The 15,871-nt window shown below is 33.7% G+C and overlaps 1 protein-coding gene across 1 annotated transcript; it reads left to right on the forward strand.

Moving 5' to 3' along the window:
- Positions 1-345: 345 nt before the first annotated feature.
- On the forward strand, positions 346-2,254 carry LOC110108972 (GATA transcription factor 6). The gene is made up of 3 exons (XM_020839846.2): positions 346-636; positions 758-1,036; positions 1,131-2,254. Exons 1-3 carry the CDS (start codon positions 475-477, stop codon positions 1,902-1,904), a joined length of 1,215 nt encoding a protein of 404 aa, XP_020695505.1. The 5' UTR covers positions 346-474; the 3' UTR covers positions 1,905-2,254.
- The last annotated feature ends 13,617 nt before the right edge of the window (positions 2,255-15,871 follow it).

Here is a 15,871-nt window from a genome sequence, read left to right on the forward strand (position 1 = left end):
TCCTATATCTCCGTTTCGAGGTGATCTGTCGATTTTATCCGTTAACAAAGAGAAAATATTTGAAATTTTGTGAATAAATGGTGAGATCTTTCTCACTAGTGAAGGTCTATGCCAGGTGGCAGGAGCGACATGTGCGGTACATTATTCGCTGTCGGATTAGGACATTGCGGATCAATTATTTAATGACATTTGTTAAGGATCATTACAAGTAATTTTAACACTCTAAATTCTAATTAAAAAAGTTTTTTTTTTTAAATTTGCGAAAATGATGCGGTAGAAAATAATAAAGGTATATTTTACGGTTTAAGGGATGGGGCATATAAGTCAATGGTAATTCAGGATTTGAAATAGTTCGTGATAGAATATAGAGAGATGTATTGCTAAAGCAACAAAATATAGAAAAAAGAAGAAACGGCGAAACAAGGCGGAGATAGAGAGCATTTGTTAGGGCCACGGATTCTTTGCAGCCATTCAATGCTCCACCAAACGCTCGTCTCCTTCCCCTTTTCTTCATCCTCCGTTTCCCCTTGCACTATTCCGCTTTCTTCCGCTTCTGCGGGGTCGGCGTCATCAGCCTTGCCGCTTTTCGCCGGTCGGCTTGTATCTCCCCCGCCGCCGTACCCGCGCTCGTCTCAGGTATGGCAACATCGTTGAAGGGGTTAAAATTCCGTCTTTAGATGAAGAACAGAGGAAAAATGGCTCCTTTCCTTTTATCCCTACCTGAAGAAGTTTTTTTTTTTTGTTAAACGATGTACAGGTTGAGATGACGACAATAGAGGATATGCTCGCCTCGGCGCGTGATCAGGGGTTTCTACCCGACGAGGTCGAAGATTTATTGTGGTCGGCGGACAGGGGGAATCCTCTTGGAGAGGAATTCCAGGTCGAAGACCTCCTTGACCTTAGAGGTCTTCCAGAGTCTGAAGAAGATGAGGAGGCTCCGAGAGTCACGGAAGCCAGCTTCTCTCCGCCGAAACCTTCTCCTTGTGTAGATAATGAGCCTCTTGGGCTGTACACGGAAATAACTTTCGCTCTTGCTGTAAGAGCGTTGCCTTTTTTTTTTCTGTCTTAAAAAAGGCTATTTTATGGGTAAGCTGATCAATTTCTCATAGTTTTAGGTGTAAATTATGCAGGAGACCGATGCGGCTTCACTTGAATGGCTCTCACGTTTCTGCGACGACGATTGTTCCAAGGAGTTCCCCTCTCCTTCTCCTCCACCGTCGCATTTAGGCATGCTGCCTTCCCTCCCAACTCAAATTCCCCTGTCGAAATACTCTTCCGCCGGCTCTCAAACGCTGGCGCCGGTTCCGGTACCATCGCTGTACAGTACGGCCACGGCGGCCGGCAGCCTCTCAACAGAAGCTCTCGTTCCCGTCAAAGCCAAGCGAAGCAAACGCCTCCGCGGCAGCGGCTGGTCATGCTCTAGCTCTGTTAAACTTTCTGACTCTTCCCCCACCTCTTCCATCACCACCTTAAGGACCGCATCACCTTCTCCTTCCTCATCATCATCCTCGTCATCATTTAACTCTTACATCTCGTACGAACCCCCTCCCTTCACCGGCTTCCTCCCTGACGACAGCTCAGCCCCTCCTAAACCCCAGAAACCCAAAAAACGAGGTCGGAAGCCAAAGAACCCCATAATCTCACCCGCAGAGAGACGTTGCACGCACTGCGGCGTTCACAAGACGCCACAGTGGCGCGCTGGTCCTCAGGGTGCCAAAACACTCTGCAACGCCTGCGGCGTCCGCTTCAAGTCCGGCCGGTTGCTTCCCGAGTACCGGCCGGCTTGCAGTCCAACGTTCGTCAGCAACATCCACTCCAACAGCCACCGAAAAGTACTCGAAATGCGCCGGAAGAAGGACGATCAGGTCCTCGTCTCCTCCGCCCCGCCGATCAGTACCTGCTGATCAAACCCGGCCCGAAAAGCCGGCCACATCTTTTGGTCCTCTCCTCTTGTAGACCGGAATAGTTTAACATACCGTAACGGTCTGGTAATTTAGGTAGGATTTGTATTAGCTTTCCCTTATTTACTAGGTTTTGGCTCTTTTTTTCCACCTTTTCTAGGATTCTTAGTTACGAGGGAGGATTTGGGTCAATGTACGCTTCCAGCTGTTTCATTTATTGTTAGTAGTAGGTTTAGGAAGGAGAAAGATATAATAGATTTAGTCTGACCGTTTTTTATTCGCTAAATTATATCGGTTAGTTATATCATTTGTAATATTTTTCATCCATATATAAATAGTTCAATTCATCTTCATTAGATTTTACAAAATATTATCTTTTGTTTACAAATCTGTTTGTGTTAGTTTTATTTTTTTGCAACAGGAACCATAATTTACTGTCATATTTTCTTCGAACAATTTGATTATTTGCACAACTAACCTTCTAAGAAAATTTGAATGTATGAGCTCTTGGGCTTTATTCTTTGGGAAGTGAAAATAAAAATAGTTTTATGTTAATAGAAAAAAAATTGTAATTAAATAAATTTATTTTTTACTTTGACCGCGGTTGATTTTAGTTTTTTGGGGATTTTACAATTCTTATGAATAAAAAATATAAATAATTTATTTATAAAATTATGTTGTAGAGCAATAATTGTACTGTTTATATCGCATACGCTCATCTGTATGTGCAATAAACAAATATATGAGATAATAATAGCGCGTCATATCTCAATTGGGCCAACCAGTCATTTACCATGAAGAGGAAATTAATTTTAATTATAATTTATTAAATTTAAAAAATAATATTATTTAGCTACTTAAAAATAAGATGAGTGTAATACTTCCATGTTGGTTGAGACGAGTTGAGTTCTTACTTAATTAATTTAAATTTGGGCGGGAGTGAAAAATATGAGGCTCAAGTTTAACAAGAAAGCTTGTATTAATCTATTTTGGAGCTGGATTTCTTATTTTGAATCTGGATAATATAATAATTAATTAGATAAACGTAAATGTCAATGTGCTAATTAATATTAATTAAGCTAGTTAAATAAGCCGATGAATCAAGCTAAGCCAAGCTCAAGCTTGAGCTTATAATGTATACCAAAATATAAAGCTGAAGAGTAATAAAATAAATCATATTACTCACAGCAAAACGAGCAATCACGACAAGTAATTGTAAGATGAAACAAAAGAGCCAAAATAAAATGCCGTTAGACTTAAAGAACATAGGGCATCTCCAACCGAAAATCTCATTTTTTTAATCCAAAATGTAGTGAAACCAAAAAGTTCCGTGATTCATCTCCAATCGAACGTCATTTTGCCCTCTAACCGTCGCTCTCTTCTTTCGCGTCTTTCTTCCGCAAGTTCGGTAGAGATAAAAAAAATGGCGCATATGAACAGTGCGACGTCAATATTGGCATCACACTGTTCATCCGCAATCAAAAGGCGAAGGAAAAGGCGTTCGGTTGCGACGTTTGAGGGCCTCCATTCGATTGTTTGCCGAACGGTTGGAGATGATCTTAGAATGCGATACAAAATAAGATCACCCAGCAATGCAGAATTCATCATAGTTCAAAAAAATCCCACCATATGAAAGAAGCAACGATATCCAACAATATATAGAAGAGAACATCTCAGCAAACGACACGAGAGCAAGTCCAGGTAAAAAAAAAAGAACAAATCAAGTGATTGCTAAGATGAGCCATTTCTATAATGAAAGCGAACATTTGGTGAATGTTAGACCTCAGTAAAGAACTTTCAGATCGAGGCAAAATGGCATTGATGATAAAATAGGTAAAATCACATTAAAATTTGGAAGCAAAGGCATAACTTTTAGGACAATGACCTTTTGTAGACTTGGTGATATCATATATTTTGTAGACGAAAGCCCGACGGCTGGCTGTGGTTTGACAGAAGTCTGGGTGGAAGTCGATGAGGAGCTTGGTGACAAGAGAGATCTTATGTTTCTCTTCCTTCTTCCTCTCCTTCTCTTCCTTGCTTCGTTCCCTTCTGGCACGAGAGTAGTTTGAATGGACGACCAATGTTGATTCCCTTGATCATGGATTATTTACTGTGCATTTAAATGTCTTAATGATATCAGAATTAGGTGATCTTGGGCTCGTTGGATTCGTCTCGTTGAGCCACTCGATTCGACTATAAGAATGTCATGTTTAATAACCGTTTGGTCATCCAATTTGTGGTTTGAACCTTCCAAATGTGCTTTGGGTTTTTGATTGGACTCATTTGGGCTCGGATTGAGTCGAATTTGGTGCTGTTGGTTTCATATTTTCGAGACATTTAGTTCGACTGTAAGTTTGTAGAAATCATAGTTTAGATGGTCCCGGATTTAATTTTTGAAGTTTCCAACTTGATTTTGTCTCGAGATTCATGACCGATCAAGATAATTTTATCATAATTATTACTGTATGTTGCATTCACCATCTCCTAACCCAAAGTCCCCAACGCTGCTTTCATGGCGCTTTTGGTTGCAACCACTTCAACCTCCCCACTCCTTAATGTTTCAGCGTGTGTATTAATATATAAAAAATTTCAGAGGCCTCATTTTAATACTAAGGAAATTAATTTTGAATAGGAAGCGGGAATGGCCTCGCACCGACAATCTGAACCATAAATTCGAACCGAAAGTAATAGTTAGGCAATACATCTTAATACCATTTATTTTATAAAAATTAATACATTTAAAACTCATCTTAGTTAAAAATTAAATCATAATTTTTACATATACATTTTTTCCAAAATAAGGTAGTTATTTTTTAGACTAAAGCATTGCTTGTTAATTATGAGTGCCAAGGAGTAGGGGTGTCAATAATAGACACGACACGAAAACACAACTCGAACCCAACTCGATATTTTCGGGTTCGGGTCAACTCAATTTCAAATTGGATCGGGTTCGGGATCTTTTTTTCGACCCGTTTAAAGTTTCGAGTATATTTTTTGACTTGTTTAAAATTTCAGTTCTATTTTTCGTCAATGATGCAATTGTTTGAAAAAAATATGAAATTCTATACAAATGAGCTCGAATGCTTATCAGTACTTGAAAAACATATATAAGAAATTTTTATATGTTAATACGTACATAATTAGTTTTTTTAGGGTGATCAAAATCATACAAATATAACTAAATATTAAAAATATATAAAAAATAAAATTTAAAAGTAAAGTTTTGTATTTTATTATGATTGATGAATTGAATAATAATTATAAACTTTATAATCTATTTTAAATTTTTTATTAATGTTATATTATAACTCTATAAAATATTTTAATAATTTTTAGAAAAAATATTTTATAATAAATAATTTCTCTTAAATTGAAAGAGATTCTCTCTCCCTCCTCACTCCAAAGTGAGGGAATGAATAGTTTGTCGGGATTGAAATGAGGTGGGAACCGCTTTATAGGGAAGCGTGGCCGCACCCTATAATGAGGATTATGATGAGATTACAGCAGGCTTTAACCTTTATTTGTGTTAAGGCTTCCTTCTCTCTCTCTCTCTCTGTTCTGCTAACTTTCCGTTGCTTTGTCTTTTCTTCCAGTGGTGAATCTTTTTGAGTGTGCTCCATCTCTCAACTTCAAGTGCTGCTCCTAATCTGCGAGCCAATGCGCTCACAAGCGAGCTGGGCGCCGCGACGTACAGATAATCGAAGCTATGCGCTATGCGTGGGGTGCGCCGCGATGCGTTCTATTTAAAACTAGATTTCTACAGCAGTTAAAAAAAATTTCAGACAGCAGCTTTTTAAAACATTAAGATTTTATTTGAGAAGAAATTATTAGATACTTGTATATCCGGCGTGGAGTCATGTTCGAACTCTAATAAAAATATGACATGTTGACTAAATATTATTGGGTATTACTATGTATTACTGTAGAATTAACTGTGTATTGTTGTGTATTAGCTAATACACAGCAGTACACATATAACACAGACTGATAGACAATAATACATAGCTAAATACACAGTAATATATATTAGTACACCAGTTGATGAGGGTTTCGAGGATTTAGAATGGGATTGATTGCTAGAACTGAGAATTAGTTTAGGTTTTTGGCGTTTATGATGAAGGATGATGTGGAGGCATGGATGGACTAAGAAAAACTAGCTCAATTTGTGTTAGTTCGGGCTTACTTTATTTAACTTTTTAGAGAAAAAAACAAATTTTAAGAGAGCTAAATGGTGAGAAATGATTATGGAGGATTAGGTTAAGATATATAGCTTCTAAGTGGAATTTAATCTGATTTTGAAGGCTTTGATTATGTTGGCTAGTCTTAGGAGATGTATAGATGGTAGGAAAAGACTTTGGGGAGGATTAGAATAGAACTTATCATAATAATAATAACAAATATAACCAACAATTCCCATTAAGTCATGATTACTTAAATAGGGATTTATACACATTGTTCTCTTTGGGTCTCGAACTTGGGCTCTAATTTAGGTTTCATTTGAGACAATTGCAGTTTTTTATAAAGATGATTGTAAAGTTATTATCTAAAGTAGCTTCCTATCTCTAAAATTTATTATAAGCAGTAAAAAAATAATTATCAAATAAAAATAATGAATGCAATTTGAAAAACAAAAAGGTAAGAAAATTGTTCGAAACAAAGCCTATGGGCTCTAACTTAGGTTTCATTTGGGACAATTGTAGTTTTTTTATAAAGATGATTGTAAAGTTATTATCTAAAGTAGCTTCCTATCTCTAAAATTTATTATAAGCAGTAAAAAATAATTATCAAATAAAAATAATGAATGCAATTTGAAAAACAAAAAGGTAAGAAAATTGTTCGAAACAAAGCCTAAATTAAAGTCATCCACTAGATTATGAGATGATTTTGATTGATGTATAACTATAATCCATTCAAATAGCATACCTTAGATAATTTTTGACCCGCAAAAAAACATGCATCCAACATATACAAATAGTGTCATTATCTAATCACATCAATTGCGAACACCAAATTTATTAATAATATACATTCAACATCTAACATTTAACATCTATATTGATAAGCCCCAATCAAGATAGTAAGCCACAAATGCTCTAGCCAAATAGCAGAGTGAGGTGAAGCGTATACGGAGCTAGCCACCGTCTTATACTATGGCTTCATTTGGGACATCTTTCTTATTATTTTATAAAACAGTAACTTAGTACAATTTTTTTTTTAATTTAAAATTTTTGTACTAAAAAATTACTTCATAAACAGTAATAAAGCTGTCTTAAACAAAGTCTAAAATATCCCCATGCTTGAAAGCTATCATGCCATCATAAAATTCAGTGAATAGCTTACAACGTTCTTAAAAAAAAGTTTAGTCTAAGACTTTGTTTGAGATAACAATTTTAATATTTAATTTTTTCAGGCCGCAACTACAATTTTTAATTTGCTACTACTATCTTTTTTATTGCTTAAAAAAAATGTTGTTAAAAAAGGTGCTTTCTAAAAAATAGCTTTCCATGCACTAAGGTTTTGTTTGGGATGTCTTTCTTCATACTTCTTAAAGCAGTTTTTTAGTACAAAATTTTTAATTTTTGTACTAAAAAATTGCTTTAAGAAGCAGTAAAAAAGCTGTCCCAAACGAAGCCTATGATTTTGTTTGAGACTGCTTTTTTATTATTTTTTAAAAACAACTTTTAAGTACAAAATTTTTTTGAATTAGAAATTTTTGTACTAAAAAATAGCTTTAGAATACAGTACTAAAGCCAGTCCCAAGCTTTACAAAATAGTAAAAAAATTATCCTAAATGAAACCTAACTGTGACATGAGAAAAATTATATAATTAATTTAAAAAAATTACAGTAATGGCCGTAAGAGAGAGCCGTTGGCCATAGCATGATTGCACCACTGAGATCCAATGGCGAACATCATTACTGTCTCTAAAAGCTAATAGTTATCAATTATGACTTGCCATTAATGAAAACTAATATAAAGAAAAATCTACAGGGATGAATAAATAATGACACAAGAGGGGCAGAAACGCGGTGCTTTCTGGTAAGTCGAGTCAAGCGCATGACGTAGCGGTTTGGCAAGTTGCTCGCCGCCTCTGAAAGCTGGCAACGTGGCCAGTTGAATTAGCCCAGCTTTGCGTTGTTGATTTGCACAGACTTTGGGTTAGTGGGTGGCGAAAATTAGGGAAACATCAATATCGACCCACCCACATTGCCCAGCTTGCAAGCACTGAGATCAGCATGAGAAGTTGTTGCGACTGTGCGAGTGAATAGTTTGGGTGTTAGGCTTCATATTTGGTATTATTTTTTAGTCTATGTTAGTATATATATGTGTCTTTTTTTATGCCTTTATCTTTGCTTCAAAGCTTCATGTTTGGTTTGATTATTATTGCGTGTTAGATTTGTCTTAAAGATTGGGATATTTGCCTTGCAATATCTTTCATTTCTATGCTGCTTTGTGGTGAGGATAATCAAAGCAACCTAGAGTTTTGATTAGGGGGAATCCAACCTAGAGTTTTGTTCGATGCAACTTTCTTACTGCTTTCTAAAATAACTTTCCAGCACAAAAAATTTTAGTTCCATATATTTTGTACGAAAAAGCTGCTTTAGAAAGCAATAAGAAAGCTATCTCAAATGATACATTCGTTGTTGGAATATGGTGTTCATTTCAAATGTATTTACGAGTTCGAATCTTACTAGCAAGCATATATTGAGCCTAAATGAGAGAAAAAAAAGGAAATTAGAGAGAAATGAGAATTTTAATGATATTATTATCATAAAAAATAAGATGATGTGACATGAGTCAAGCCGAGTGTGTCTGATGTATTTGGCTTGTCATCTATGTGCTTATTTTATATGTTTAGCTTAAGATTTAATAGTACATAAAAAGATATAAATAAGTAATACAAATAAATGCACAATGAAAGGCTTGTTAAATTATTGTTTGAAGTAGGTAAATCTAATTATTTGACGATTGTTCAAGTTTTTGACATCTTTTGATGTGTTTCGAGTGAGGATGATTTCCCAGGTAATTATGAGTTCTCAGTAAAAATGTGTTCTATATGAGAACGAGTTCCATATAATGATGGATTTTGTGTAAGAATTGAGGGCGATGTTTGTGCAATGGTGAATTCCCTTGAATGAGTCTTAGGGGACAAATTCCCTTGATGAGTTCTAGATTCACAAGATGATTTGATCAACCAAAACTAGATGACAATACACTGAAAGGAGGAAGATGACCTTGATGGATTCTCTCTTTTTCTCTCTCTAAAAAAAACTCTCAAGAATTCCCCAATGGTTGCTTGCATGTTTCCCACTGCTCTATTCAACTAGGGCTTCATATAGGTATTTATATCAAGTTTCTATACTTATTAGTTAAACTCTAAGGTTATTTAACATAACAAAATTGTGTGCTAGTCTATCAAATTATATGGTTCAAATCATACATTACAATAAATTCAATTTTATTCATTATATCCATTTGAGTTAAGTATGTGATTAATTAGCTTTAATTAAAAAAAACATATCATTTAGTAATGTCCATCGTACTTTACGATTTGTTTAAATTTTGAATAAACCTAATTGATGTTAATTGATCATGAAAATTTCATTGAGATAATCATACATATTGTATATTATGATGTATATCATGTCACAACCTGAGCCAATAAAAGCCATTACATCCTGATGGATCATATCAGGTCAAGTTCACAAAGGATTTATGATTTTTTAATACCTAATTTGAAATAGTTATTTTTTTACCTTCCACTTTTCCTCTAAACATAATACAAAGACATTCTATAATCATTTAATATACACTGAAACAAAAATATAAATTCATCAAATTATAAACTATCAAAATAATAGTGCACATCTATCACAATTTCACTTTTCTTTTTATCAAAACATAAATAAACTCATGACTACAAAAAAATGCATGTACTAAACATACCTAGCACTTAGAGTCAACCTAGTCAATATTCTCTATCAACCCAATTTACGATCAATACGAACTTTATCTTTCTTTGAAAATATTTATAAATCATAGCATCACATGCTCAGTAGGTCATTTGAAACTTACTGATATAGAATTCATAGCATCACATTAATATATAATTATATAAGGAATAATAGGTTATATTAATTTACAATATATGAATAATATATAATTTTTAAAGTAGATTATCCTAACTTTTGCATTTCACAATGTATTTAACAACTTTATATTGATATTAAACAAATGTCACAAATATGCTCATATAATAGTAACAATATGGGAATCACTTAAGCAGGACTTAATTCAAAACATGAATAATATTTCATAGCATCACATGAGTATAAGCACTTCACTTAACTTGATATTAGAAAATAAATAACATAACATACAACATAATATGAAATGGAACATAACATAACATTTATATTTCTCAATACTTCCTTATACCTCCACTTCTACTTATAACTTTACTTGATCATCTCACATATGTTTAGAAAAGATATAGGAATTACATTAATCCTAATTTTCCTTATAACTCCACTTCCACTTGATCAACTTGCACCTATCTTTAACAAATAGAGGAATATATGAAGATATGAATATGCATGTGTGTAAAGGCCCTTATAGCTTCAATTATGTTGCACATAAACATCCTTCACATACATTACATTCACCACATTACCCAACATTCTCCCACTTTCATTACACATTCTAAGCACATTGACATGAAAATATTAGTTTTCTCAAACATGAATCAATAACACATGAACATTAATATTTAACATGTATAACCAACAATATTACTCTGTTTAATATGAAATAGCAATAATATCAAAATTTTCAATATATAAAAGCAATATTAACATAATACAAGAAAACATGAAATACTCATTCACAACAACCTTAGTGCTTTCAGGAGAAATATTTATAAACATACTCAATGTTGAGAAAACATTAAATCAATCATAAATAACATTTATAACATTATTTCAAGGTTTTTATCGCTCTATAGCACTTTCTGTTAAAACGAACACAGTTAGTAATAATATAAAAAATCACACATTTAAAGTCACCCCATGATACTTGAGATTTTCTATCAAAATGCTCAAAATTAATTATTCTATGACATACAAAAAATTGTACGGTTGAAAGTTTCTTAAAGTTATCTAAATCAAATAAGTTCCCATAACTTTTACCTATATTAACAAATTGAAACCTAAAGGTAACAAAAGCATAACTTAAGATGAACAATTTCTTCAACTAGCTCGGTAGATGAGTCCAATGCCTTAGCCTCCAAAACCTGGCTTCCTGGCTTTATTTTTATCTCTTCCTTTTTATTTTCTCTTTTCTCCTCTCCAACTACTCCCCCTATGTTTCTAGCAATTTGAATGGTGGTATGAGTCCTAGGTTATTCTATTAGATATTTATATAAAAGCATAAAAATTGACCTAGCATATCAACACTATCTTCCACAACACCGCCATGCTCGCAAGGGAATTTCATTTATGAAAATTTTTTATAAGCTGAGACCTTAATGTCGCTATACCGCAACGCTCCCAATAAACAGAGGACAACATCATAATACTCTCAAGGACTTACAAATTTTGTTTATTCAGTTATAGAGTTTAACATTGCAACACTCATCCTAGTGTTGCAATACTCTTAGAAATTTCTCACTTACTTTTTTTATTTTTTTAATAAACAATAAATACTTCCATATAGAAATCCCAATTCCCAACGATTAAGGCCTCTCCTAGAAATCTTCTAAAATTAGTTTTATCACAAGTATCTCATTCTTTCCTTTCTAACATTTGGAGCTAATTATAAAGGAAATCTCAAAATTATTACTTTTTATAAATTATGTGAAACTTATATTTTACATTTATATCGCAGCAATTAATGAAGAAATCAGAAATTTATTGCATTAAAGGCTAATTTATATATGTAGCAAGAAAATTTCAAAAGGATTAAAATTATAATAATTCAAATAATTTTCTTTTCAATGCCCCTATGAAAACAATTTCTTGATCCGCATCTGGACATAATACACCATATTTTTTACTTTGAATATTTTTAAATTGAAATTTCATTCAAACTTTTTAAATTAAGAATTTGTTAATTCATTTAAAATTGTTGCAACGTTTTATAAAATTGATTGTCAAATTGCTGTAAAATTACCAACAAAAAAAGCTTTTCATCAAAAATAAAAAATAAAAACGGTAAAAAAAACAGTAAGAAAATAATGGTCAAACAAAATTATGATAATTATTTGAAATACAAAGCAGCAAAAAAATTCTCCCAAACAAATGTTAAATAAATCTTAATTAAATGCTCAATAAATCTTAATAAACACTTTAAAAGTGCCGAGCAAGAAAAAAAAAATGCTTTAAAAAATATTCAACAAGTAATGCTTTAGATACGAAGCACACTTCGAGCTACACCAATTTGCTACGAATTTGCGAAGAAAGCAGAAACCAATGTGGGATTTAGTTCATTTCCCACTTCTGATTTACATTTTTGCCCAATCAGTTCAACTTATTCGAGATACTGCAGGTGAAAGTGGGTGAGATTATGACATTCACTTCACGCATAAATATAGATAAAACTGACATAAAATCAGTTAAAAATTGCCACAATTTCATTTATTGATTAAGGCTTCTTTTGAAACAATTTTTTTAATGATTCTTAAAACAGCTTTCTCGTACAAAAATTTTAATTTTAATTTTTGTACTAAAAAACTGTTTTAAGAAGCAGTAGAAAGTCATCTCAAACGAAGCCTTAGACTTCATTTGGGACAGCTTTCTTTTTGCTTTTTAGTGCAAAAATTTCCTAAACTATAAAATTTGTATCAGAAAATTGCTTTGAAAAACAATGAAAAAACTGTCCCAAATAAAACCTTAAAATTGCGGAAATAAAAAAAGTTGTCTTACATATGGAGAGCTGAACAAATCTCAATGCAAATCCAAGAGCTATCATGAATTTATATTAAGATTAATACTATATATATAATATATCACAAATTCGAGACCTATATTCTAAAAACCATTAAATATATCACATGAGCAGTTGAGCCAACACCCTTAACTCCTTTTAATAAATGCTGAGGACAATATAAAATATTATGTGCACATTAGCTAAGTTTTAGTTTACATAATTTCTCCTAACCAACACCTTTCCATCATGACAAGAAGAGGAACCTATCATCATAAAAGAATATATCAAGCATCTCTCTATCGTCTACAAAGAAAGCCATCTATTTAATTTTTATGCAACAAAGACCTGTCCTTGTTTGTTAACCAAATCCAGCCACCTCCTTACTCAACCAAAAATTTAGAAGGGAAATTTTCTTTTCACTCTGTTGAAAATAAAAAATAAAGAAAAGAAGGCTTCCAGGTTCCATAGGTGCTGAAGAAAGCGATTAACTCTTCTGTGCGAGCGCAGAATACCGTCCGGAGACCAACCAAAATATGTCACATTTCACTCAGTATCGCAGCTCGGTACTGCTGACCTGATACATTCTGATTGGTCTCCGGACAACATTCTATGTCTGGTCTCCGCACAAGATAATTTCTCGAAGAAAACAGTAAGCTCTAGACACCTTACATAAGTCAAGCAGATAAGTTTAATCATCAAATAATAATAATAATAAACACAATAAGCCTTCGATAAAACTGAAGTGACAGAATGGCAATATCATGGCCTGGGGTTATCATGATTAGGCAATTGGCATTAAGAAAGGAGAAAGATAGTAAATATGTACATAAAAAAAGGAAGGCAACTTGCCAAAGCAACAGGCAATTCTTATTTGCACAAGGAACAAAAAAGCTTTCTACCTTTTGATTCCAAGGACGAGGTCCTCGCTATTAAATTTGATGCTCATTACAAAGCTGCAGCTAGGCCGGCTACAACTGCTCCATGTGCATGATTATTAAGAATAAATAAAGGAAAATTTGCATAAAAATTCACAAAAAGCACAGAAAACGCATGCAATTGGGAGATTAATGCACAAAAATTTTAAGTACTTATAATAACTCGATGTGGAGTTAAATCCATGTAAACAGGTAATAACTTTTAAAAGAAAAAAATGAGTGTTCTGTAAAGACCAAGCTTCAAAAATCTTGAATAATAGTCATATAAGACCATCTGCGATTGCCGTATGCCAAATGATCCAATCAGAACGTATTTTTGCCCGTTATTCACCTGGAGTGAACAATGCGTCACAAATATTGGCGTCGAACGGTTCACACACGCTATTTTTTTGTGTTCGGGATTTGCTGAAAAAGCGCGCGGAAGAGGAGAAAAATGGTTACCTTTGGCAGCGCGATGAAGAAGCAGGCGAAATAGAGTTCGATTGGAGACAAATTACTGTATTTTGAAGTTTTATTGTATTTTGTAGTGGAAAGTGGATTTTTCGGTTGGAGATGCCCTAATTAACTTTTGATTAAGATCCTAGAATAATAATAGATTAAAAACCCATGAAAGTATGTCAATTTCAGATAAGCCGGGTCCATTCAGGCACCATGCATCCAATATGTCCAAATAAGAATAAGCATAGCCAAAGACAATAACAATACTATTCCAATTGATTTCCATCACAAGAATGGAAGATATTTTCCACAAGCTTCCAGGAGAAAAATTTATTCATCCCCGGTATTAAGACGAGATTCACGCTAAATAAAATAATTTAGTGATACTAGTCAACATATTGGTCTACGTGTTTCATACTGAACATCTGATAAAAGACAGACGCTTTGATTTTAAATTGAGAATCAACTTTGACCTGTAAGAATTAAACTAATTGCATAAAATTGGCCCATTGCTATAAAGAAACGTACATTTCCAAAGTTTTATGACCAATGCCTGCAAATTGGTATTATTTTCTTTTTCAATCTATATGAACAAAACCAGCTAGAGATATAAAACAAATGATGCCAAAATTGGATGATAGTGGAAATAAAATAAAATAAAGTATCAAGGTGACTGTGTGGAATATGTTTCGGAAGAAGTATGCTATAATTTGAAACAAAAATCAGTTAATTGTAAGACCTAGAAATGATGGGAATCAGACCAAAATAATTGATTCTGTTTGGTTCATACCAAATTTGAAAGTCAAGAGTACAATGGAAGTAAGAGGTGTTGGGGATGAGGAGTAAACACCACAATGATGAAATAAACAAGAAAATAAAAGCAGCGGAAAAATAAAATACACCAAGATTGATGTGAAAAATCCAAAAATAGGGAAAAAAATCACGGAGCCACACCACATCAAAAAATCAACTATGAAAATTGGGAGAAATAAGTACAGATCTCACTTCTCTCTCACTCTCCTTGCTTCTCTTCTCACATGCACCGTTCTCAATATCTAGCATACTCAAAATACAAGAGAAAGTCAAGTAAATAACCTCAAAGGGGCAAAACCTTTCAAAAAAACGAGAAAAAAAAAAAAGTTTAGTCTATCTTGGAGCGCTGCGGTACTTGAACATCTATCTTGATCAGTTGTAGTGTCGTATCTATACTGTTGTGGTGCTCCACTCTATGTCATTCAGTGTTGGGGCGCTCGGGTATGCATCACCGGGGTGCCGAGGCGTTAGAAAAAAAAATTGGGTGCTTAAAATTTTTTAGGTGCAAAGCACCCAAACACAAGCAAGGGGTAAACCCCCCGCACCGCCCAACAAGCATGACAAACTTGAACTCCGAGGCAACAGAACAACCCGATTGATCAACAAAATCAGATTCCACACATAACAAAAGGGTTCTACTTTCTGGTAACAAAAAAACTGACTCGAACACCCAGTTAAACTCCTAGTTTGTTTTAGTAAGAATATCATTGATGCTTACTTTCTTCTAAAAGTGATTGTTAGAAAACATAAGCCAACCATACAAAATCTTAAAATATCAAGAATTCTTAGGCAAGTGACTCTCCAACTAGTACTTTCCTAATTGGTCGAAGTTCGATAGCACATAGCTGAGCCATTTTA

Source organism: Dendrobium catenatum, unplaced genomic scaffold (assembly GCF_001605985.2).
Source record: "Dendrobium catenatum unplaced genomic scaffold, ASM160598v2 original_scaffold_71536, whole genome shotgun sequence".
NCBI lineage: Eukaryota > Viridiplantae > Streptophyta > Magnoliopsida > Asparagales > Orchidaceae > Dendrobium > Dendrobium catenatum.

Coding starts and splice junctions, on each gene's coding strand:
- LOC110108972 (XM_020839846.2), top strand. CDS start 475: ATGCTCCACCAAACGCTCGTCTCCTTCCCCTTTTCTTCATCCTCCGTT. Junction 637..757: donor CGTACCCGCGCTCGTCTCAG/GTATGGCAACAT, acceptor AACGATGTACAG/GTTGAGATGACGACAATAGA. Junction 1,037..1,130: donor AAATAACTTTCGCTCTTGCT/GTAAGAGCGTTG, acceptor TAAATTATGCAG/GAGACCGATGCGGCTTCACT.